General features: G+C 41.5%; 1 protein-coding gene across 4 annotated transcripts in view; it reads right to left on the bottom strand.

Annotated features, from left to right (window-relative positions):
- Positions 1 to 26,045, bottom strand: part of SCN8A (sodium voltage-gated channel alpha subunit 8) — a 70,822-nt gene that overhangs the window by 27,985 nt on the left and 16,792 nt on the right. Inside the window, exons 2-12 of one of the 4 annotated variants that reach the window (XM_049818532.1) lie at positions 20,650 to 20,979; positions 12,881 to 12,999; positions 11,295 to 11,384; positions 10,950 to 11,078; positions 8,617 to 8,708; positions 4,513 to 4,734; positions 3,687 to 3,750; positions 2,894 to 3,035; positions 1,987 to 2,193; positions 1,120 to 1,407; positions 363 to 722 (exon numbers count right to left, since the gene is read on the bottom strand). In XM_049818532.1, the coding sequence (XP_049674489.1) occupies positions 363 to 722; positions 1,120 to 1,407; positions 1,987 to 2,193; positions 2,894 to 3,035; positions 3,687 to 3,750; positions 4,513 to 4,734; positions 8,617 to 8,708; positions 10,950 to 11,078; positions 11,295 to 11,384; positions 12,881 to 12,999; positions 20,650 to 20,925 (1,989 nt within the window). In that variant the 5' untranslated portion in view covers positions 20,926 to 20,979. Of the gene's footprint in view, positions 1 to 362; positions 723 to 1,119; positions 1,408 to 1,986; positions 2,194 to 2,893; positions 3,036 to 3,686; positions 3,751 to 4,512; positions 4,755 to 7,374; positions 7,430 to 8,616; positions 8,709 to 10,949; positions 11,079 to 11,294; positions 11,385 to 12,880; positions 13,000 to 20,649; positions 20,980 to 26,045 lie in introns of those variants that run through there. The other 3 variants (XM_049818528.1, XM_049818530.1, XM_049818531.1) reach the window with 3 other exon arrangements.

Below are 26,045 nucleotides of genomic sequence, written 5' to 3'. Positions count from 1 at the left end.
TTCCCATGCTTTAAATAGCTCCTTATGAATTCGGCCTGACATATACCAAGGGTTCCTACTATTATTAGTCCTTTAATTAAGGACTGAATTCCAAGCCTTTTTTTCCCAGGAAGCCAGGTGGAGAAGGAGGTGGGTCATTAAATTTGAGAAGAAAAGGAAGGGGAAGTTAAAGCACAGGGTGTTTAATCCAATAAAGACTTTATCGTCTGTGGTCAGACAGACTGACTCTCATTCTGCCAGGGAGTCTGGTTCACTTGAAGGGCGGCATACAGGAGAGGAGAAGAGGACAGTCCGCCATGCCTACACTGTCTACTCATTGACTTCCTTACACTGTCATTGGTAGCTGGCTTATCTATTTTCACCTCAGGCAGAAGGCGTCCCCCAGGCATGCTGGAAGGTGGACCACCGATGAGGGACACCACGCCGTTACAATCCACCGTGCTGTTCCTCTTCACGTTTCGGCGGAGGTTGGGGAAAATCCGCGAGGACCGGCTGCCCTGGCTGTAGCCACTGTAGCCGCTGTAGCTGCTCCTTCGATCACGACCGCGGATGGGGATGAAAAGGGAGTCTCTCCTGCCTTCGCTTTCCTCCACTGTGCTGTGCTCGTCATCAGCAAACTCGTTCTCTGAACCTGGGTCACGAAATCGCCCTTTGTAGCTGAAGATGCTGCTCTTGCTATTGTGTCGGGAGAGAAAAGGGGAGCCCGGGATACTGAGGAGAGACTGGGAGGGAGAAAAGAAAGAACGATAACAGCGTGAATAGTATGGAAACAAAGCACTGCAGTGCTGTCAAGTGCTTCTAAACTGGTTTTGCTCCCTCACCAGGTCTACACAAACCATCACCACTTAGCTGTTGGTGATACTTTAAGAGTTGTTCGCTCTTGACTGGCTGGGCTATGTCAGCGAAGAAGTTATCTGGTTAGACCACTACTCTCAGGAACAATTTATGCCAGGCTAAGTGTGTGCAAGGGCTGTAACTTTGCACAGTTAAGTGTCCTCCTGATCGGCTGCAAGTTTAAGATAGTGGGCGGATTGCTTTGACATGCTAATCAGGATCTAAACTAGAATATTATCCTGACTACAAGCAAGCATAAATGTTAGCAAAGGAAATGAAAACTACCTGGTTCATGATGGAAAATTTCCTTCCTAGCCTGTTATCTGGTAGCCTGAATGCTTTCCTCCTCATGCCATCCTCAGATTCAGACTTGAACACCTTTTCATTGTCACACTTCTCCTCTCCTTCTGACAGTTCCTTGTCCTTTCGTTTTTTCCTTCTGTTTCGACGCTCCTTAGCACTCTTGGAACTGAGTTTGGAAATCTCTGAAGAGCTCCGAGACATCCTCCCCCCACCATCATCTTCCACAGCATCTTCTGAGACTGTCCCTGCTGAAGTGACCATAGCAGCCGCCTGAGGGTGTAGGCAAGAGAAGGGAAAAATAAATTAGATATTACCATGATTAATACTCCATTTTCTGCTTTAAGAAAGAGTGTGGCTTAATGCATGTAAGTACAAGTCTTTGGGGCAGGATTAAGATGCTTATTCTTTCTCTTGAAAGAAACTTGCAGGTAGGACTTGTAAAAATTTTTATAGTCTACTGTTGCAGGTAGTAAAATCTCTCTCAGTCTGTCCCTCAGCTTTGTTTATAAGCATTTGATAAAGGAATGACAAAGATGTACTTGTCTGTCTTGCAAAGATATTCCCACACTTAACTAGGAACTCTGGGAACATTTACAATTTCCTTAATAGAAGGGAGTTTTCCAGTACAAAATAAACACAGCAAGCTTGCATATAATTCAGGAAAAACCAGCAGCAGCAGGGAAGAGATAGTGCACAATGTCAACCCTGGTCAACAGAGGATGTGATGCCAGGGCAAGACAGCCATGGCATTGCTGCATTTTTTTATTATACATCATTGCTCTGTAATAACAAGCAAATAAATCTTAAAATATGTAAATGCATCAAAAAATATACCATCTAACCACTCACCTGTGCTTCTTCCTGCTGCTTTTTCAATTGTTCTAACATGGCCTTAAATTCTGCCTCCTTCTGTTCTGCCTCCTCCAATGTGGCCTGGTTCTGCTCTTCATAAGCCATAGCTACCACAGCCAAAATTAGGTTAACCAGATAGAACGATCCCACAAAGATCACCAAGACAAAGAAGATCATGTAGGTTTTTCCTGCTGCTCGTAAGGTCTGGAAGTAGAAAAGAACAGTAGAGGGAAGAGAAAAGGAAAGGGGAAAGCAATTTCAGAGTGACACCCGACACACAAACTGATCCCAAGTTTCTTGACCTGAATGCTTCCAAGAAAATATAGCAGTGCTGAATATTTAACGTCTCAGCACTTCCACTGCAAAGCACTAAGACACTGCACATTCATTAGCCATAAACACAAAAGGTGACATCCCTCCTCTTCTCTTAAGGGAACATCCAATGGATGCAGACTGAAAACGATTCAGAAGTACAGTGTGAAACTCAATGCTTAGACACCCTTAAAACAAAACAAAATAGAAGAAAAGCCATTTCAGCAAGATCCCCAAACCATCCTCAGATTACCAGAAAACACTCTGCCCTCCAAAGCACCTAAGCATCTCCTGTGAGCGGAGCTGAACTGCTCACGGTCTGCTGCAGCAGGCGGCCAGGTTTTCCCAGAATTAATTCACAGTCCAGCTGTACACACACTGAGGACCTACCACTCCTTCTGGATTTAGAAGTACAACAGCCGCTTACAGGTAATGTCCTCTTCCTCCTCAACACACAATATCTCATTGTGCAGCTTTATTTACAGTTACTCTTTCAGACAGGAGGAATAAAATAAAGCTTGTCACGTTTTCCTTCCCTGTATTGTCCCCAAATTCTCATCTTGTGTAACACTGAAGCAAAGTGTTTACTTACTAATTGATACAAGTTTTCCCAAAAGTCCTGAGTCATAAGGCGAAATAAAGCCAGAAAAGCCCAGCTGAAAGTGTCAAAGCTTGTGTAACCATAGTTCGGGTTCCGTCCTGCTTTCATGCACGTGTAACCCTCCGGGCATTGACTGTGAAGAAGATGACAGCCATTTCAGGGCATCAAGGCAGTAAAAGGGATAGAGCAAGTTGACAACATGCACATTATCCATGCTTAATGGAGATTTTCACAACTCTCATAACAAATGGCATGCATTTTGCTTTCTGTGTCGAGTGAGAACAGCAGACAAGGAGACTGACAGGATTTCAGAAAAGCCCTGCTATCTTTGTCCTATGGAAACAAGATGCGGCAATGTGAGGCTTTTCACCCAACGTGAGCCGAAAGGACTAGCTTTTGCCGTAAGTGTCTTTAGAGCTGAAGGACTGGGTGAAAAACCAATTGGAAGTAATAGCACATGGAAAGTTTCCATTTCTGAACCTCCATCCCCTACTTCTGTGATGATTCTCATGATTGGATTCAGGGGGAAATAATGCCACTAGTAATCGTCGTTACAGGTACCTGCCTCCTGAGAGGACATGAAGGATGTCAGCTTACCTTATATTAGTCAAACAGATAGTAACAATGGATTAATAATTAGATTAAGAAACGTGAAATTTTTTACATGTGAAATAACACCAGAACCACCAAAGGAAGCAACAGGAAATATTCCAAAGGTTTTGCCATCATTAGCCAACATCAACGGTAATTAGAGTCTCCACTTTTAATAAAGCTCAACACTCACCCTGCATCTGAGCTGTTACCACAGAGCAAAGGATCAGGGGCGCCAGGAATTATGTAAAAATTTGCTGAAGAAGATGAAAAGAAAAGATTACATGCACACACATATGGAGTTAGAGGATTTAACATACCATAGTACTATAAAAACCTTCACTTAAGAGCCCTCTAGACCCCTACTGATAAATTTATCAGTAAACTAACTCAGCTTTAAATAACATTAGCCCCACTAACTGTGCCTGAGTTTAAACACCTTTCTGGAAGTCAGTACAGCATTTTGAATAAAGATTTTAAACTAGCTAACTGCACAGTAGAGAAGCTCAAAGTGAGAAGGGAGGAAGAAATTAAGTTACAAAAACTTGGAGGCTGGTTCCTTGATCATCCGCAGCATCATTTACAGCTCTGAAATCCTGCCAGCGTGGAAGGATGCTGCAAAGCAGAAACAGGTACCAACAACTACATGTGCATTCTCTGAAGAACTCAGCAAAACCAAGTGAAGGACCTGACATTCAACCCAGGGATTTAAATGGGCAGAGAGTTACTTCCCATTTACCATAGTTAATCCATTTTTAATCAGAAACAAAACAGAAAAAAAAATGCTTTTTTTGACAAAATATTCAGCTAAAAGAGCACAGCCAAGACCTTCTAAAGGATGAACCCAACTAGAAACACCTTAACAAGGCCAGGTTTCTAAAAAATGAAAAATATCTGAGTAAGGGGGTTTTATTGCGCAAAGCTGAACACACCACATTATAAGCCATGTCAGAAATCCTGGTCAGCAGCATTAAGCCAAATAAGAAAGTTTTAGGGAGTATCACTGCAGAAATACCTACACATATTGTTGGTGTATTCCTCCCAGTCAAAGCCCTTAGAGCCGTTATCCAGGAAAGTCTCATTCACATTAATTGGCCATATCACACACTTGTTCCTTAAATTGCCCATAAACAGCTGCAACCCGATCAGAGCAAAGACACTGAGACAAAATACTGTCAAGATCATTACATCTGACAGCTTCTTCACAGACTGAATTAGGGCACCCACAATGGTCTTCAAGCCTGCAGAGAAGAAAACAAGACTAGAAATCACTCCTGTAGAATGAAAAGACATTGAAAATTCAAATACATACAGTACCTTATAACTGCTATATGGTGGCAAAAGACTGTTGCTATAAAATGGCTGGGTTCCTGGGAATCACCACTCGCATTTAGGTTTTTCCACACAGTACAATAAAGGTGATGAATGCACCAAGCTCACCAGTTTCAATGGTGAACTAGCAACAGTTAGAACAAAACAAAATACCAACATTCATCCCTGAGAATATCTGAGCCTTGCAGCAGAGGATGCAAAGCATACTCAGGAGTCATTGCCATGAAAGCAGGGTTTGTCTAAACAAAGATGTTAAATTAAGATACACTGCTACAAACCTCTCTATGGACTCATTTAGTTGTGTTTAAGCCTGGCTTATTGGCACAAACTATGACAACTTACAAAGATCAAATACCTTTTGAACTGTCTACATCTTAAGTTTCTACTGCTTAACTAAACTGTTTCAGCACTTCTCCTTTCCTTGCAGGAGCTGAATCTTTCATTCAGGTCATGGGTTTTGTTACGGGTAGGGCAGGATTTCATCCAGAGTGCTGGCTCCTCGGGTTTTACCAAGGCCATCAGGATCGTTAATAGGGAAGGCTCAATAATAAAAGTAAGCTCAGGCATAAGCCAAGAATACTGCCGGTTTTCCAAACCGGTCTGGTCTGCAAGAGGAACCATCCATGAACTGGGGGAAAAATGCAGCACTAATGCATTCAGGAGACAGATCTAAACAAGCAAGAATTTTGGATGCAGAAACAATACAGTATCGGGGCCCTTTAATCAACCTTTCTGACGTTAAGTAGGATGATCTTGCATTTAGAAATGAGTAGTGAAGGAGGCTGAAGGGAGGAAGGAGAGGGGAAAAATATTAAAAATTCAGCTCCAGCTGAATTCAGGGCCAGTCAGATCCAAGTCTCTGGCTGAGGCCAAGTAAGCATTCTGCAAAAAACTTTTGACAAGAAACCTTTCTATACCAGCAGAGGTTTGATCCATATCAGCAACATAAAGATTCAAAAATACATAAATAAAAAGGAATTCTTATGGAGGAATAATTTTTGTAAATGTCTTTTACTTCAATCTTCAAAACTTTTAATCAATGCCAAAGCCCTACTCCAACACAAAACAGTTTTTTTGCTGTTAGTTCTGGCAGACAAATAACCATTACAACACTCGTTTGCATGCTCATCTCCATTGCTCAAATATGCACCACTCTGCACATGCAGCCATTTACACCAGCGTTTGTGTTTCTAGTTTGTATGTTGCTCTCTCATAGGCATATAAGGAGAATGGGGTTTGGAACCAAGATGATAAACTGGCAGCAAGAGTGTTCCCAGTCCAGTCACAGGACAAATACAACAACTTTCAGCTGAAGCAATCGCCTTCTTGTACTGCAGATCCAGATCACCCCTGGGTCCTATCTAATGTAGGTGTGTCACAGGCTGGCAATGCATGGAGACTGATGGCATTAGTCAATTAAAATACCAATAACTCAAGTGCCAATAAAAAAATACCTTCAGATCATCACAGAGTTTAATATGGTCTACCAAGCCATAAGATGAAAGCAATATTTTGATGTTTTAGCATGTAGGTGCCACAGTCTACTCCTGTCACACAAATCCATACAGATCCTCCACCTGCATGGGATTTTGTCCAGTGGCATGTCATGTTCTGGTAATATTCCCCATTTTTATCTTGTCTAAAAACCACACTGAGGATAATTCCAACTATTGACAGAAGTTGTAGTTAGCACTCATCGTAATACTAAAATGAGTTTCTCATTAGCTCAGTGCAGTGTTAAAAGTTCCCATTCCATTACACGCACTGAAGCAGAAGGGGAACCCCTTTGTATTTTAAGTGTATTCTAAATATCACTTCTTCCCCAAGACATGATAGCAGTAAAACCCATAAGCAGCACCCTATGCCTAAATTCATATTAAATAACCCAAAAGGTTAATTACACAAACGCCTTACATTCCTCATACTGTTAGTCACAAAATCAAGAGGGGAGCAAGGTTTTACCTACATGCTGCAGAACCACAGCTGGGGCAATCCTATCCCAGAGCCTAACTGATACAAATAACCAAAGTTTTGCCATTTACAGTTCCAGCTGTGGATGTGTTCAGTGTGCCTGACATTCAAACAGAATCCCCTTTGGCTGTGTGCAGCAAATCATCCCTTTAGTAAAAAGTATGGCTGCACTGAACTTAGAAGAGCTTAGGTCCACCCCCCTTGCTGTCATTTGAAATAAAAGGAAAACTCCATTAGTTTTGGGTAGTATGGAGAGAATGATACAAAACTGAACTGTTCTGCTCCTTTCCATAGGAAGACAAGGCATGCTGTCACACATTCAGTAACCAGCTCATTAAGGTTGCATCATCTTCACTTTGCTACGATTATGAAAGCAAAACACATACGAAACTTATTTTAACATTGATGCTTTTCTTTGAGCAAGCCAGTTAATACCTGTCGCAGGCTGATAGAATCACAACTGCACTTCAGATCCATATAGTGCACTGCTAAACAGCAATTACCAAATATCTTTTGCTCTTTGTATGTGCACTGCCAAACATTAAGGAAGGCTAAGTAAGAACATTATTCTAGCATACTCTCATTCGGTGCAAGGAAAGCTGGTGCCACTTAAGAACATCATGCACAACAGCCATGTACATCTGATGGGTTTAGCAGTCTGGAATAGGGACAAAAGTGATGGGCCCCTACAATTCCATAGTCTCTTTTCTGGCAAACGTATATGCAAGTGTAGCCTGAGAAAGCAAAAGAACCATTATCAGTTAATGCATTAAGAAACAAAACACAAAGAAATAGAAGAGCAACACTTATCAAGTGACTATTTAGGGTGCCTACCTTGAGACAGGTCAAGCACCTGAAAACTAGAAAACTACAGATGCTTCAGTGCCTATGAAAATTGAGTCTTGAGCTTGACCTTAAAATTAGGGATGCTTTTGAGAAACCATCTGCATGGGACTTTTCTATACAAGAATTCAGGATCAGAACCGTATTCTCAGTCCATAATGCTTCCGTGGTCTCTTACAATAAGGGAAGGGTCATTGTTACCCTTTGACACCCAGATTGAGTTAAGAGTCTAGAACTAGCTTTTTAAGTGATGGTCCTGCAAAGTCCAGCCCTGGGGGTGGCACATGAAATGGGCAGGTCTATGAATTGGGACTTCTGGCTTACTGAAAGTGCAGTCAGTACTTTGGGCCGCACACCATTGCATTAATAGCTGACAACCGGTTCCAGTACACCATACAAATTCAAAAGCTGGTCATGCCAATGCTCCATTTAGCTTAGTCTATATCTAAATGGCAGCATCAACCCTTTCTGAAGATGGGGAAGCAAGCTTGTTGTCATTACCTAGAAGACAACCTGCCCCAGATCCCATCTGACTCCAAGTAACTGAAGTAGCCTCACGCAGAAAGGTTTTAATCTTGGTTGGGTTCTGCTCACTTGCTTTACAAATTTATTCCTAAAAACAGCTCTAAAAACACTGAGGATAGTGGGATGACATGGTGAGCAAGAAACTGTTCAACCTGAGGAGGAAGGGAGTGCCTGATCCTTTATTCATGTGAAACTTTAGGCCTGGCTTTCATTTCAGAGATTGGATAGCCACATGTGCAGACAGGGTTAAAGAAGTACGGAACAGCAGACTGTTCGTCCCATAATTTGATGGCCCAGAAGCCTTAATTTCAAACTACTCTTTTTTTACAGACTGCAAAGCCCATCAAAAATATCCCAGTGCCATTTCTGAGAAATAAGCAATGCAGGACGGGAGGGGAGATACGGAAAAGAGATACACGCAAGACCAGCCTTTAATGCTTAACGGTTCTCACCTGGAATAACAGAGATAGTTTTCAAAGCTCGGAGAACTCTGAAAGTTCTCAATGCTGAGACATTCCCAAGGTCCACAAACTCTGTGACATATCTGCAATGAGGGAGGTCACACACAAAAAACACAATGACAATACACACACCAAAATAAAACAACAACTACAGACAAAGCAATACATCACTCACAGGGGCCTGTACCCAACAGCTAACACCAACCGGAGGCCGCCTTACCTGGAATTACAGAAATAGTTTTCAAAGCTCTCAGAACCCTGAAAGTGCGCAGAGCTGAAACATTGCCTAGGTTTACAAACTCTGTTATATACCTGCAGAATTAAACCAGAGTTAATGGCACCGTTGGGGTCACCTTCCTTTTCATATAGTTGTCTGTTTGTAGGAAACAGCTTGTAATTTAAAATGCTTTAGAACTGGCATTTAAAAGAGAGAGACAGAAAATTTCAGAGCCAAAACACAGTTTAAGTCTCTCCATACTGCAACCAGCTTGTCCAGGTGCACAGTTAAATACTTGCATTCTCACCTATATAGGACTTGAAAATTTAACGCTATCTCTCCAAAAGAAGGTAACTGTAAAACTGTCAAATATGTGAGGAGACTTGGTGACATCACCTCAGTTCAGTGGTTTCGGGTATATTCACTTCATTTCATGTTTTTAATAAAGCATGATCATCTTTTGCTCTGATTAGTGTCCTTCATTTTAATCCTTTATGCTTTACTACCTGTTTGTGAGCCACAAGTAGGTATGATTATCCCCATTTTACAAGGGGATAAACCTGAGATACACAGAGGATAAGAGGCTTACTGCAAAGTTAACGGAGTTAGATTTTATCACAACTTCGAATAGAATATTTCCTCTGTGCTGTCTGGGGAGAAACATGGTATGAAAAGGCAAAGAAATGCACAATTCTTCCTGGTGCAGAAAGGCCGCCACAAGTGCTTCATAAAACTTAGACCCTGTTAGTGGGATTTAAATAATGCACAGGGTTGCTCTAGCCCTTGACACAAAAAAGGACTGTATTTGAAGTCTACAGGCAACCTCACTGGAAACAAGGAGGTTACAGAGTTAGATCAGCTAGAGATTTAGCACATTTATTTAAGACCAATGCATTGGGCCTTTTAAAGCTGGCATGCTGTTACTTGTTAATTGATCAAGAAAGAAAGGAAAGAACCAATTCACAGGTTGAATCCGATCTGTGTGCACAGAACTGGGAGCCTCACCCACGCAGGTGTGTTTACACTGTGCACAGCAGATCCCCATCTATTCCGAAGTAAAACTAAAGTGTCAGTGAGGTATCGGTTATTTTGCTTTTTGTGTACAATGTACAACTCTTTGCATATAATTTAAATACACAACTAAAAGGCAAGTAGAAAAAGCAGGAACTCCAGAAAATCAACAACCTTGGGTGCAGAATCCAGCCCAAAAAAATGCATTTTATACGATGAAAGCATTTTACTATGATTAAATTCAAGTGCTCTGAACCCTTGAAAATTAGGCTTCTGAGCCTTCCTACATGACCCCTCAGTTTTCATCGGCTGTTGTTGACTATGGGAGCCCAGACATGCACACATGCAATATTCCAAAAACAAATGTAAAAGGGAAAAAAAAAAATCTCTTCCACCAGCAGCTCAGACTACTGGCAACATACGCCTGATTTTCACCAGCGGTACTAAGCCTAAGCAACGATCAACGCAGGCCAATAAGGAAAAAACCAGAAATCTAGCGTGCATCTCCTGGTTCAGCTGTGAATTCAGACATCCCCATGAACTCCTCATTATCAGACCAATGTAAGCTGATCTGGCACAAGAGAAAAGAATGAGGAAGGAAAATAAAGCGTCTCCTTTTCTGACACTGCACCTTCATCAGAAATGGGTTAGTAACTGTTCAACCTAAAGTTGCATCCCAGGAAATTTTAACATGCAAGCCCAAGGAAGGAAGGAGTGGTAGAGACAAGAATTTAAAGAAGTTTGGGGCCTAGTCCTATGTTTAACAGAACAAGCTGCCACTCTGGCATGTGAGCAATCTAAAATGCTAGGCACTATTATAAAGTCTTATATTAATAAAGACAGTTTTCAGAAAATCATATTTTTTGTAGCAGCAACTCCACTAACCCCATGGCGTTGCATTTTAGATCTGACTCTGTGTCAAGCTAAAGCTTTCTTTTGAAAGATCAAGCAAGAAATCTTTCAGGGATTCACTTAAGTTTTCCTTGATTTCTTTTTTTCTTGATTTATTTCTTCCTTACACACCCACCCTCTTTCTAAGGTCTCATCCCCTCCCACATGTCACAAATACCTGAAATAATCTGAAAACACAACTTACGCCATCATGATCACACTGAAATCTAGCCAGTTCCATGGATCACGTAGGAAAGTAAAGCCATCTATACAGAAACCTCTTGCAATAATTTTCACAAGTGATTCAAATGTATAAATACCAGTGAATGTATACCTGTTATGAGGAAGAAAGAAAGCTGCACTGAGAAGTTTGTAGAAATGTCATTTTAGTAATGAAAAAAGATGAATTACAAACACTTTTGTCTAAACAAAGTGGATATAAAAGACAACTTGTATTCATGCTAACTTAAACGTGAGTAGGAACAGATTTCGCAATAGAAGAAAAACAACATTCTGTGAGATTCTTAAAAACACAAGAAGCATTACTTACTCCACATTCTTCGACCATTCAGGTGGGTTACTAAAAGTCATGAATACACAGTTGGTCAAAATAGTGCACATAATGATCATGCTAAATACTGTAGAACAAAGTCAAGGATCAAAGGGATACTAGTGTGGCTCTTTACATCACCTTATGGCTCCCTAAAGATCACTGTGCTGCAATAAAAGTCAACAACAATTTCCAGTCTATTCTCTGTGGACTACAAATAAGAGCCAAGATGCTTCCAGCAGTCATGGGAAATAAGAGTGGGGTGACCATATATAAAGAGTATTTTTACGTCACTGTTCAATTTATTTTATATTTTCTAGTATGTCTTAGCAATTCAAAAATCACATGCCTAAATGAAAATGTCTCCCCAAATAATTCCACCTGTTCAGTAACATCAAAATAGATTGTCTGCTAACGTATCCAACAGGAAAGCAGCGTTGCAATCCACGGACACCTAGGATTTAGCTTGGAGAAAATCTTATGAATCTTTCCAAACATCTCCGCTCCCTCTGTGCATTCAGGATCTTGTGTGTCACATTTGCAGATGGAAGGTGCTGGACTAACTGATTTGAGGAGTGTTGCAGGGACAGAACAATTTCAGAATTAGAAGTTTGAGTGGATTTTAACTAGTGAATTATTAGCAGAATGGTGAAATCCAGGGTCAGATTCAAAGCTGTTTTGACTTCCAAAACTGTTTAAGCAGACTTAAATGGATCTTAGATCAAGGCCCAAGATCCACTGTCAGAATCTCAGCCTCAACCTGACAGACCTGCATCTCTCAGTTGCATCCCCCCAGCACAGACAGAGGGGAGGAAAGTCTACAAGAAGCAACAGATAAGCCAAAGAAAACATTCCCAGCCTCAGATCCCAAGTTAACTTTGAAAAGGTGGAAAAGCTTTTTCTTCATACGAGATGCAGGAAGTAAGTATATAGAAGCCTCTAAAGCAACAAATGAATTTATTTCCGTTTTACAGTCACTTTTAAAAAATAAATAAATAAACAGGGTAAAGCAGCTCATTCAATTTACTACTTTATTTTTTTTCCTCTCCTAATAACACATGCAGATGATGCTTCTGAAGCTATCAGAGCTGTCTGAAGCCCTGCAGTGGAACATTTTGGAATAGCCTTGCCATTAGAAGGAAGTTCGAGAGATGCCAAAAGAGCAAGAAACTAGTCAGGGTCAAATTACATATAAGGTATCTTTGGCTCCTTCTCCAGATGCTATTTTTTTTAACCATTTTAGCAGCTAGTTAAAGCTCAACTCCTCTTCATGTGAAGTGTAACCTGAAATCATATCTATTCCAAAACTTATCAATGTCTGCGCACTGATGGAAGAATGAACACAGCTAGATACAATTTAGCAGGGAAAGTAAATGAAAAGTTTACTTGATTAGATGTGTCTAAAGGACCATGCTTTTTCATTCAAAAAAGCATGTTTTAATGTACGCTCTGAGGCCAATCCAACTTCACACCAGGCGCAGAACTGTAATTCACATACACTATTTGAATTGAGTAATAAGACAGTATGTAAGAGATTTTTCAATGAATATACAAAGGCAAGAATAACTCAATAATAAAAAGGATATGAATGTATCAAAATTTTAATAGCTATTCTTCTAAACAGATTAAAAGGACTTAAAATGTACAAGGCAGGTGTGGCACTAAATCGGAAGAGTGTTTTCCCTCTGTTTAGTACTACAAAGGTCTGTAGAGAAACAAAGAGAGAGAGAGAGAGACAGAGAGAGTTAATGCATGAAAATTAAAGCATGAATCGTACTAAAAGACGAACAACTTCCATGGTAAAAAATAGCATTTTTTTGCTTTTCTAAAGAATAATCTCCTTTATGAAGCTCCCATTAGGGTAAAAATTACCTCCCAGTACATCATGAATAATTCCACTCCAAACCATCCATTTTACTAGACACCTCAGACAGAGCAGAAGCAAAATCTCCCATCCGAGAGGGCACATCTTCATCACGCAAGTGTAGAAACACTATTATCTCTACCTAACAGGTAAGAGCCGAGGCCCACAGCAACTAAGGACCACAAATTTGGGAACACAATGGGCAGCTGAACCCAGACTTCACGCCATCTCCCAGTGCACAAGACCACCTTTATGTATGGCACAGTGTTCATGTAGCCTGTGCCTCCTTCCCAAACCTTGCTAACAGCTACCACAACGAATCATGTTTTTACAAGACATCACCTCACCTGCAAAGAAAGATTGACAGGTAAGCAGAAAGAAAATGTCATGGTAGAGTCCCCCAGCCCAGCAGACACAAGTCAGATACCCATCGTCCCCACTCCTTGGCAATTTTGAGCACATTCCATGTTGGTGCACCAACTCCAGGCAGTCATGTGCTCTCATTGCCTTTAATTAGCAAGATGTTAAGGTTCGCTACTTTATACAGAACCTGTGGAATGAATCATGTAAACGTGAGGCAGCATCCATCACATCTTTCCATCTCCAGCCCTAAAATACAGACCCGCTATTTCATCTCCCCACTAGCGAACATGCATATCAAAAAGCACTGGGAGAATCACACGGAGCCATCTGGCGAGGCAAAATTAGAACTGTGGTTGCTTAATACCAGCACACTCAATGCACCTACCACTCGACTTGAAGGAATAAAAGCAATTTGTGTGCACTGAAAAGCCAAAGCCCTTTCCCCGGCACCATTTTCCCATTTTACATTCCCTCCGGGATGCCGCAGCATCAGCGAGGCAGGACGAACCCCAGACTGCTGCAGGGGGATAAAGCAAAGCTGGACTCGCTGCAGGCTCGCTCCCCGGCACCAGCCCACCGTTTGGCACAGACCCGAGCCTCACGGAGTCCAACACAAGGGAATCCACAAGGGCTTTCTGCCAACGCAGTCACTGTGCTTCCCCAGGAGACTCACTCTTATGAAATTTGTCATTTCCCTCCTAGTAAGTGAAACAACGTATCTTCGCTCATTTGGCTAAATTAGACCATTGAGCAGTAAATTATTTGAAAAGGAAATCAAAATCAGATTGTGGTTCAGCACTGAGTGAGAAAGATTAGTTAGCATAACCACTAATGCATCTCCCAACAAAAGCACTTTAAAGACAACCCTGGACAGCTCTTAAATTGCAGCATCAAGAATTAATGAACAGATTACCTTGGCATGTAACAATATTCTAAAAGCCTGTAAGTTTTTCAAAATTGCAGATTACAGAGTGGTCAAGGGACACCTGATTTTAAGAACCAGCTGTCTCTCCTTTCCTGACACCACAAACTTTCCAAGACTCACATACCATTAATTTTTAGATCTTCTTTCACTGTCCCCTGCAGAGGCTTCGGAGCAGGATACTCATCACACAGATGCTTATGGGTTTCAGTTGTGTCCCTAGCACAACACTGAGCTCTCAACTCTACCACACCTTAAGCAATGAAATCTCCAACATGACTGTGCTGAACATTATGTAGGCACAAGGCAAGCTGCACAAAGACAGAAATTCTCCCAAAACCCCATGCAGTGGCTCTGTGAGGTGGCTCAGTTTCATTATGCATCCATTTCTACACAGGAAAAATCACAGTGCAGGAGCCCTATGGTTTGCTCAGATAGAGCTCAGCAAGCCAGAACTAAAACCATTCTTCACATGGACATACAGGTACATGCATGCTGCTTCACAGATGTAAACCAACCCAAAGACTTTTGACCTATGCTAGAAGAGCAAACCAGACTCAGTCGGGGAAGGTGGATGTAAAATGCTTTTATGTGGAGGGTCAAAGACTGTTTGCCTTAGCACGCTGGAGTGATTACAAGGGAACATATGTTTTCAATAGCTGTTTCACAAGGATCGACCCAGAAATTTGGCATTCCCTTTTGTAATATAAGCGCTTTCACCCAATGATCAGGGCAGTCGCCTACCAAACATGAACTCCACATTCTGCTTGCCAGCTTAGTCCTTCACCTATTACATGACCTTACGTAGGGCAGCTCCTTGTTTTCTCTTCTATGCTCTGCCCAGCTTTCTCCTTTCAGACCATAATGCTTGTTGAACTTCTTCCTGTCTATAAAGCCCATGATAACTGGGCCTCTCAGTACAACTGTAACACAAATAAGGTGCTGCGCATTCCAGTCTGCTCATCGATTCCAATGGTTCCAAGATCAGCTGCTCCAGTTCTCCTGTGTAGCTCAAAAAATCATGGGTAAATCTCTGCTTGGCCTCGTCAATAGAAAGAAGAGCACAAAGCCAAAAAGTGTTTGGCAATTTAAAACCTTATCTTAGTTTTTCTTTATGCTGCTGACATGTTAAAACTCGCTTTCAAAATGGCTGCATGCTCTTAAAATGTTTGCTGGTTCAGGTCCAAGAACATCCTTAAGCCCTTTTAAGATCTGCTGAGGCAAAGCTCAAAACTCAGAGAAAGGTGATACCTGGAGAAAGGCATTTTGCAGTCTTCTTCTAAGAGATGAAGTCTGGCTGAACTTTCAAAAGTCTCAGTTTGTTGTTAAAAGAGTTGTGAAAAAGGCTCTGTCCACTTTAGTTTTCTTAAAGTTGGCTGGGAATCTATGCTTTGCAGAAACCTTCAAAATAGTTCTCATATAAAAAGGCATAAGATCACAAAAGATAAGTCTTCTCTAAATCAATTTGCAAAATAGTGCATTAAAGAAGCTATGGTGGAGAGCATGACAGAATTGATCAAGTGACGGCAAAAAACATTCCAGTTATATGAAGATTTGAAATACTCTTGCTTCATGGAGGTTTTACATTAAGCATTTCTGTAATGGCTGAAAAGCGAGGAGGAGTGGGCAGAAGATTTAGGACGAAAACAGCTTTATGAACAGCCTAAGAACATATGGAACCATATTCCTACAGCAGTAACATGACTGCCTTACTCCCAATGTTAAGCAAGAGAGAACGATGAATTTCTGATGACACCTTGAGCAAGTTACTTTAACATAGCTATTTTCAAAATTAATTTACAGGGAACTCTGGCACCCTGTAGGCTGAAGAAGTATATACAGAATTAAACATCAATGCAAAATATTTTTCAAGTCTGTTTTGGCTCATAGAGGTGTACTTCCTACTACAGAAACCACGTAATTTAATATTTATTTTCTCATTCCCCCCAAAACGGGACAAATTTATTCTTTCTTAGCAACTTATTCTTCACCACTGAAAAGCTCCACAGGGGAAAAAATATCTGCCGCATTTTTGCTCTTGCTTTAATCTCTTGTTTCAAGCCCAACATAGGAAAAACTCCTGATACTTTTTGAAATTTATCAAATAAAACATTCCTGAAAGATATATTTAAAAAAATAAATATTGTTCAACATGCAGTATAGAGAAACTGATCTGGATTTAAGTTTTAACAACATCACAATCTGCCTATGTAAGGAAATTCATTCTGCCTCAGCAGCGGAAATGATTCTCCTTCCTTCCACTCATCACCAGTGGGTTGCAGCTATTTAGGTGATTGCAGCAGAGATTCTCTCGCCTCCCGGTCCGTGCCACACTTGGCATACCCTGATCACAGCATGAAAGCTCTACGTGCTATGGCAACACTTGGGACTGGTTGCAAGCAGTACCATTATCTGTCATCTCATGAACAGCCACAGAACAGCAAACAACTCTGTCACACTTTGCCTTCCACCCAACACTCAGAAAGGATTGGAGAAGACATCTGACAGCAATAACGCTCTCCTTTCTTCATTCTACCATGACAGCAGGGAGGAGAGCTAGGAAGGGCACACTTACTTTTCCTGCTCCTTTTAAGCCTACTGGAGAGATGGAAGGAAAAATAACATTAAACACGCAAGACCTGGAAAAGGTAATTAGCTTTTGGAAATAAGGATAAAAGGCTGGGTTTTGAGGTGGTCCCAATTCTTCCCTCTGTTTCAGTGACTTCACTGAAATGCAAAACCCATTAACTGTATCACGACCTTGTAGGGCCGTTACCTTGCCCTACAGAAGTCACAAGCAAGGTTCCTTGAAGCACACACTAGTGCCAGACATGCCTCCTGCAAGTTGGCCTCTCACATCCCTGTAATTTTCCCAGGTCCACACAGTCAAGGTGACATTCTGGACTGGAGGGCCCATTTCCAAACCGTGCATGTGACTTGAAGTTGCAAGTCACTCCATTGGCACATACGCACTAGAAAGATCCTCAGGTGCTCATCTGCAAGCTATAGGTGACCTCAGACAATCCCACTCTAGCCTCGGATGTTCACGGAGGTATAGACAATCTTCTACAATGGCAGGGCTGATTCTTCCATTGAAATCAGTCCACCTAAGCTTATATATGGTGTCATTTCCCAGAATATTCGGGGACCTTCTACTGCCTCGTAAATGGAGCCATTGCAAGAGCGTTAGCACCTTTACCTTGTTCTGTAGCAAGTATGAGATTCATACTGAGTGAAATGGAAGTTACTTGAGGAAGATGACCACAACCTGGCAAAAGTCACATTCAGTGGGAAAGAACAGGGTAAGGAGCTGTTTAGTAGGAGTGATAGCCTAGGCCATAAATGGAAGAGAAGGAAAAGAGAGGTCTAAAAGATGGAAAAACATTAAAAAAATAGAAATACTAATAAGGTTGCAGAAATAAAACAGGACAATGGTCCTTAGCTCTTGCTTAAGCAAATACTGAAGCAAGACTAGACTACGAGGCAATCAGCTGCTTTGCTTTCATTGTGAGGGATGCTCACATAGGTAGATTTCCTGAATTTTGTTTGCACGTGGAAACAAGGAAGTTCACGTACCTGCCTTTTGGGTTTTTTAATTGAAATGTTTGACGTTTCCACAACAAATATCATGGGCAAGTATTTCTTCTACCATGTGCTTCAGGCCAGGAATTGGATTACTATTTGCAAAACAAAGAATCATGAAAAAATTCTCTCTGGTACTCACATAAAGATAAAAAGGAGCTAAATTAGCTCCAAAATCTGCTACCTGTGAGCAAAGGGACTTTCCTGATTCTACCAAGAGTCATTACTCCTGTTTTGCAAAATGAAACTGAGCAGAGAGAAGTAGCTCGGACAAAACCATCGCTTGTAAGGCTGGGCTCTGAACCGAGGACTTTTGACTCCCTGTACCATGGTTCTGTTTCTAGGTCACGCTGTTTCTCCTTTAAATATCAGTTAACAGGCCACTGTAAAGTTCAGCTTCTCAGTCAAAATGCAGTTTCAGTTTCCTTAGATAAACCAAGATCACTGTGTCCTACTGCAAGGAAAAGCAACCAGCTGATTTGTTCCTATGCATGCTGCACGTCTAGCTTTAAAAGAAAAGACCTATGATGCAAAGCCTTCTGGCAAATGCTGGAGAGGGAAAAAAAAAATCTTGGAAAAATTCCCATGATTCAAGCAGATTCGCAATTCCTGATGATTCAGAGAAGGGCCTTTTTAATGGCCTTAAAAAAAATTCTTTGTGGGAAGTCACTGACTATTTGAAGCAGCAAAGAAGTAGCACACACCTAAACTGTCGCCATACTGAAGTGGATGCAAAAGAAACAGAGCCAGTAAAATGTTAATCCAGTGTTTATGGGAAGAGCAAGGCTCTTTTCACAGAACAGCAAGTACAAGGTTGGCAGGGCTGTGCGAGTTTGTCTCCCATCTCCAGAACCTTCCCCTCCATCTGCAGCTGCTCCAGCTCCATGGAGAGCTTTCATCCCCACATGGCAGGCACACTGAGCAAGCAGAAACTCTGCAAGCGGCTACACGCAGAAATGTACGGCGCTCTTCTGGAGACATGACAGATGCCTTCGAAGTTGGGAATGTGGCTTATTTTTCTCTAAAAATGAAAGATTTATTAATAGCATTGTGTCGGGAGGCAAATATGGAGACTGATAAAGTGTGAGGGCTAACAGGGTTCCCCTCTGCCTCCTACTTCTGGTGGAACATTGAAACAACCAAGAAGCCTTTGCCCAATGCTCCAGGACACGGCACTGCCCTCAGCACTGCTCTCCTATTTTAGCTAGACAGAACGTGGCCCAGATCTCCCACCTACACTGTCCATTCAACTACATGAACACAAAGAGGGCATAAAACACTCCTGCTTGGATTTGAAGCGACATTTCGTAACAACTACTTTGGTTGGGCACAAGTGGCCACACACAACCAAAGAGCTCCTGGGAACTACGTGTCTTTTTTCACTGCCTGCCCACACCAAAACCAGGCAACGCTAGATTTGTTTAATAAAGAAAATACTTCTGAGGGATATAACCTAAGCTACCTTCTTACCAGCAACAGTTGCTGTCAATACATTTCCTTAAGTACAACATCCACCTGGAGAGCAGTCCGCCTGGTATTCAACATGGACACAAATCACTGTATTTAGAAGCCCTGTTCTGAGATGGTACCTGAACTCCTAGCACCACTGACACAACAAATAAGCATTAAATTCACTAGCATAAATAGAGAAAACAATGATCAGTTATACCCAACATTACCAGCAAATTCAGTTGATTTCATGTGAATAACGCCCTGCCAGTCACAGAATCACTTCTGAGCATGGCAAGAAATGTCTGGCCCAACACAAAGTCATAAAACATTTTGTTACCCATGACAATTTACTGATTTTACATGACAGCCATTCTGCCCAAGTTTTGAATGGTCACATCACAACTGCTGTCACATATATGGTCAAACCTACAGCTTCTCAAGTGGCACAGCTAAGCCTGAGTTATAGATGGTAATTATCTCAGCTTATTAAAATTAAATTCCTATCAAAGAAAGCAATGAAATTAAACAGTAGAAAAGAACCTCAGTTTTAAGTCATCCAGCCTTCTAAGAAAACCAGTGATCATGCTCTTCCTTATTTCACCAGTAGAAGATCCCTCCCCTCCATTTCCAGCATAGTGTTTGCTTACTCACCACTTCATTTCTTAATACATCTCGGCACCCATAAATGCCTCCTGCTATATCACCTTAATTCCACAGACAAATATTCCACAGACAAAAAAAAAAATAATTAAAATTATGAAGATGAAAGCCAGTTAATTCGTTTATCTCACTCTTTTTCTCATGTTTCTATATCCCACTGCTTCATAACAATCAAATTCAGACCAAATTCCATGCAAGTAATGAAATACACGCTTAAAACCACTACCCCTCAATTAAATTCTTCTTATTGCCTTCATGGTTAAAACTGGCACATTAGGACAACTTTATCCATTTTTAATTTCCAGGCCTTGTTGTCCTAATTCCAGCCAAGCAGGTGCTTCAAGATTGATCACATAATCTCTGTTACACCTCAAAGAAAAATATATAACAAACCAACCAACCAAACAAGCCCCATCCAAAGACTCCATTCTTTGTCTTCTACTTAAACCATACCCAAACCTGCAATTTCCTAAGAAAAAGGTGCTTTAGCGACTTCTTTCTTGCAGACTCACTTTCTGGGTCATATAATAAGGGTCAAAGTCCTCCAGTGGTACAGCAACCAGGCCTTTTGGGATGTCCCCGTAGATGAAAGGCAAATTCTTCCCCGCCTCAAGGTCACTGTTTGGTTTTGGTTTGCTGTCTTCATCGTCATCCCGGTGGCTGCTGTCTTGCTTTGGACGCTGCTTCTTTTTTAATTCTGCAATGTGTTTCTCAATGTTAGCCAGAGACTCCGGCGTGAAGGGTTTAAAACTATCAGGGCCTGGTGGTGCAAGCAGCCGTGCTGCCATCTTTTCATCCTGCAGCAGCTTCTTTAGTTATGTTGCACCCCGGACAGGTCAGCTCTGCAGGGAAGCAAACAGCACAGGCAGAACAAAGTCAGTCACTACAAAAACAGACAGACAAGCATATAGCATTGAAAATCCAAAGGCAACGCCGGTCTTCAAGGCCTCATAGAGCGAGGCAAGAAGACCTGCTGCTTTTCAGTCCCAAAACAAGCTACAGGCAGATGCACAGCAAGCGCTGGACACAGGGTGAACCTGCTCGTCCCTGCCCGCCGCGCTGCTTCACCCATGTTTTACAGGCAGAGCCGGCACGGAGACCTCGATCTCCAATGACCACGCTGGCGGCTATCCTGATTGGGGTGTCTCCTGAATACAAACTCTATTCTAGACTACAGAAACCATTCTGAAAGGCAACTTTATCAAAAACAGTATTTTCCTGCAAAAATGATTCTATCAGTCATTGCTCTCTAGCAAACTGATTAATAGACAAAAATTCCCAGTCAGCTCTATTCCCAGGGTCGGGACAAGGCGTTCAGCCCTGTCTAAAAAGGGCTGGGTATTACCACATGGGTTACCCTGCTAACAAGGTGTTTAGCAAAGTACTCCGCTTGATACAACACAAAGGAGGAGTAACTTGGGGCTGAGTTTATGAGTGAGCGCAGTAGGCAACATGCACAGAATATGCTGAGCTCTTTTGGAAAAAATGCTCCTTCGTGTCCTATCAGATATTATTGCAGTTAAGGAGAAGTCTCCTTAATGACTTCAGCATGCGTTAGAATAGGTGTGCCAGGGAGCACCCTGAATGCTTCTTTAGGAAGGACCAAGACCTCAGTGGGCTCAACTCTTCCTACTCTGGAGCATGCCACATCTCTACTACAGGAAGTCAAATCTCACCCTTTCATTTTACATATATATATAATTATCACGGCTACTATTCATTTCAGGCCCTAAGAACGAAATAATTTTAAAATACTTTCATCAAGTACAATAGTAATTTCTGCAAGTTAAATCTCTATAATATGCGGGTTAGACACAGAGTCTTCTTTGCATCAGATGCAATGCAAATAAGCACTTCTCCATGATAAAAAGAGAAAAAAAGGGAAGTGGATGAGGTACAGAAGCACAGCTGAGGAATACCCTGCAGAGCTTCCAACCTGCAAAGGAGCACAGACCTCTGGCAGGATTTTACACTGTCCCTACAGAGAGCACCTTGCTCTCTTCCCCCGACTCCTACAAAAGACAAGAGCTGCGAGGAAGTTCATTTATCTGAATCCAGCCGCCTACAAACCCTCTGCAGCTTTGCACCTTTTGCCAAGCTCTCGCTCGAGAACCAGCAATAAGAATATATTGCATTTCTGAGCCACTGGTACCTCTTCAAGCTTTTCACACTCCAGGAGGAGGCCAAGAGAGGAGAGGAATTACAGAAACCCTGCACTGATGCAACAGCACTGCAGTACTGCAGGCTGGAATACAACCCAGCCCTGACATGGCTTGGCACTTCAGGGAGGAACCCAAACACCAAAGCGGCAACGAATTCAAGAGGAAAGGCAAAATAACTATGAGTATATGTATGGCACAGAAAGAATCCAAAAGCTATGTGGGATAACGTCCCTTAAGTAAGGAAAACAATCATCAGTAAGGTCAAATCTTTTAAGCTAAGACGCACACAGCATCAAAATATATATTAAAGATTTGGAATGCCTGAAAGAAGAATGACTTTCAAATTCATTGAAAAATACGATATAGGACTGAATCATTAAAATTCAGCTATTTTAGCATGATATTAGCCACCAATGGTCTTTACAGACCTTGGCTTTGAACACTGTACTGTATTCACGTGGGAAGAGTTCACAGAAGCCGGAGGTGTCACCGAAACAGAGGCATGCTCCCACCCGTAAGGACAAGCTGGGACACATTTACCCAGCCTCAGCAATGGGCATGCTCCGAAACTGAGAATCACAACTTTCTATGGATTGCAGTGGATTTCGTGAATAAATACAGCATAGAAATAACAGAGTCCTCCTTTTAAGAATACCTGGAGATCCCAGCCTTTAATATAGCACCTGGGGTATTTCCAAAAGCCAGAACATCTAGTGCAAAGCATCCTTCCAAGTGGTTTCAGGTTATTCCTTGCAACTGCTTCACTCTGATTCACATGCAAATCAAAAGCTGCACCACACACGTAGAACTTCATCAAACACTGTTTCCATCTCAGGTTTTCTTTGGAGATCCAAAAAACTTAAGTATAGATCTCCCTCCTTATGTAACTACACAGTGTATTCTGGGCTAGGATTCTTTTCACATGAACTTGACGAGGTGTTTCTAGAGTAATAACAATAAACACTCAAAAAAGATGGCAAGAGGGGGAAAGAAAAGCCAGTATCTTGGTCACATTATCTCTAGTAACATCACAGAATAGCTTGCTGATATTAAGGAAAAATTAATTTATTCTATTCTTGCAGCATTTGCATGCATTTAATTACCAAATTTCCCACATACTGTGAAACTATATAGCAGCATTGGGGATGTGGTCTAATTGAATGGCACAGATAAATATGTAAGGCCTGAATTTAGAAACCAAAGTAGCTCAGGGACACAGCATAAAAAAGGGAAAAAATGAAGGCACAAATGAATGCCTGATTTGTATGCACAATTACACAACCGGCAACTGGAAGCAACCAACTTATCTGCTAAGTGGCCGTTTAAAAAACAAACCAAACGCAACAACCAAAAACACCCCAACACCCCACCCCACCCCACCCCCCCAGTATGCAATTGCACATCACAGTGGTTTTGCAAAGATCCTGTCCATTAATAAATCAAGAGACACTTTGATGCTGTACTGATAAACCGGGTTACAAGTTTGCCTCATGCTACTTTTTCTCACTGTGTTCACACACGGTGCAGACTGTTCTGCTGCTGAAGTTACAAGAAGTGATTGCTTTCATTTCAGCATTTGGTACTTGTAGGGCTGTTACTTGCTTGGTATCAATACAGAATAGTGACCCAGGGCTTTCGCTTCTTGGGAAGTCCTTGCCTGTCCTGACTTCATTTGTTTTCCCAGTAAATTATCCCATATTAAGATAATGGACAAAACTAGGATGTAAACTGAAAGGATGGGAATGGAATGTTTATTTAATTCCTTAAATCAGACCTATATAGTAGTTTCAATATCTTTGATAGCACAGTGTTACGTGTTCCTACGATGACAAATTGTGCTTTGCAGCTCCAACAGCCAACCCCTAATCTTTACGTTTATACAGCATACACAGACAGGATATTTCAGAGAGCTAGTTTTATTTAAAAAAAACCCCAACAAATCCATACAGACGAATAGTTTGGAACGCCTCAGTTACACAGCCCCACCAAGTTCTCCAGGCTCAAGTGATAGTGCAGAGCAGGCTGTACAGAGTCATGCAACCAACACCCCTGCAGCCCTTTCTGCCAGCAAGGAGCAGTGGTTAAAACTGGATGTGTGGAGCATCCCAGTTGTTACTGAAGCAAAAAATGGGGAGAGTATCAAGGATTTCCACTTTCAAGATTTACTGTTTTCCTCAGTAGGAAGAAAAGAAAATGTCAGTAACAACAAAAAAATTTTCACATGAGGATATGGTAATATTTTTTAAACATCCGTCAGCATTCACCAAGGAGGGGTTTTTCAGTATTCACTGGAAGAACCGAATCAGTTGAGACTGCATGAACATCTGCGAAAAATCAAACAAAAAATCCCCCTCAAACCAGCCACATAGAACAAGGGTGTCAGCACATCTGCTTTTTGGGTGAATTCAGGCTCCAGTCTGCCTATTTTGGTAAAACTTTCTGCTGTAGAGGCCTGTGTTGGAAGCACAACCAAGAGGGTGAGCTGGTGTTCATTCCTTTCCCGTTTTGTGTGCTTCAATTAGTTACTAAAGGGTATTCAAAAACCATCAGGCATTATCTAATTATTTGATTTTTTTAAAATAAAACTACTACTTAAACACTTTTACTAAAATTAGTCCTCATCCACGTGTTGACTGAATGAACAAATATTAAATTATCTTCATCCTGAAGATCTCAGGATTTAAGTAGAAAAGTTTCTCTGCAGAGAGAGACAGACAGACAGAAAGGGAAAAGAATTTGTCCAAGGTCACCTGGAAATCAGTGGTAGAACTGGAAGCTGATCACAAGCACTGGGACTCTCCCAGGCTCCAATCCCATTAATAACGGGCCATATATAACAGCCTCCTCCTTTAATACTGTCTCCAGCCATCAGAAACCTCCCTACACCCAGTGCAGCCAGCTTTGCACCTGAGAGTGAGACAACTCCTTCGTCTCACAAGTACCTGTTCTATAAGAGCTGTGTGGCTCATCCTCATCTTCATCAATAAAGACACTTCCACAATGGCACATCTGGTCTGCCGAAGCACAGCCTAGGCTGTTCTGCATAGCAAGTTGCTTTAAACTAAAAAGCTTGTAAATTTTATTTTACAACCAAGTATGGTCTTGCTGGGATACACAGAAATCGGTAAGAATAAATGCTAGAATTTATTTTGGCACTTTCCACACGCAATTCTTCAACCTCTAACAAGAGAGACATTGTGAAAATTGTGACAAAGACTCACCATCGAGGTAGAGTCAGAGAAGAAGGTACATGTTTTACTGAGCTATGTATAACTGCATCAGGAACGACACTGCACTGCTGGAGATCAGCAGTGCCGGTCCCAGTGACTTCAGGGGAGTCAGGAATTCATCCTGGGCACCTGGAGTTCAGTGCACAGAACTCCCTGGGGCCAGACTGCCTATTTACACACACATTTTTCAAAGATCAAAGATTTTACACCAGAAAAAATGCTGTTCTGAGGTGCCCAGTTGCTAAGACTTAATTATTTTTTCTAAACGTTCCCAGCAGTCCATTTACTGGTACATTATGAAATATTCTAATAAATTATTCAAGCTGATTGTCAAAATAAATTAAAAAACACTTTTGAGGCAATATCTTTGCTTTAATACATTTCTTCATTTATTAATTTGCAAGATGCAGTCATTCACAGTACGTCTTTCAGTCCCTTCGAGAGAGAGCCCTTCTATATGAATTTTTATATAAGCCACACAGACACGCGTGGCTTTTGATTTGGATGGGCAGAGTT

Source organism: Accipiter gentilis, chromosome 16 (genome assembly GCF_929443795.1).
Source record: "Accipiter gentilis chromosome 16, bAccGen1.1, whole genome shotgun sequence".
Classification (NCBI taxonomy): domain Eukaryota; kingdom Metazoa; phylum Chordata; class Aves; order Accipitriformes; family Accipitridae; genus Astur; species Astur gentilis.
The sequence above is the reverse complement of the archived record's forward strand: the minus strand, read 5'-3'. Positions and strand labels throughout refer to the sequence as shown.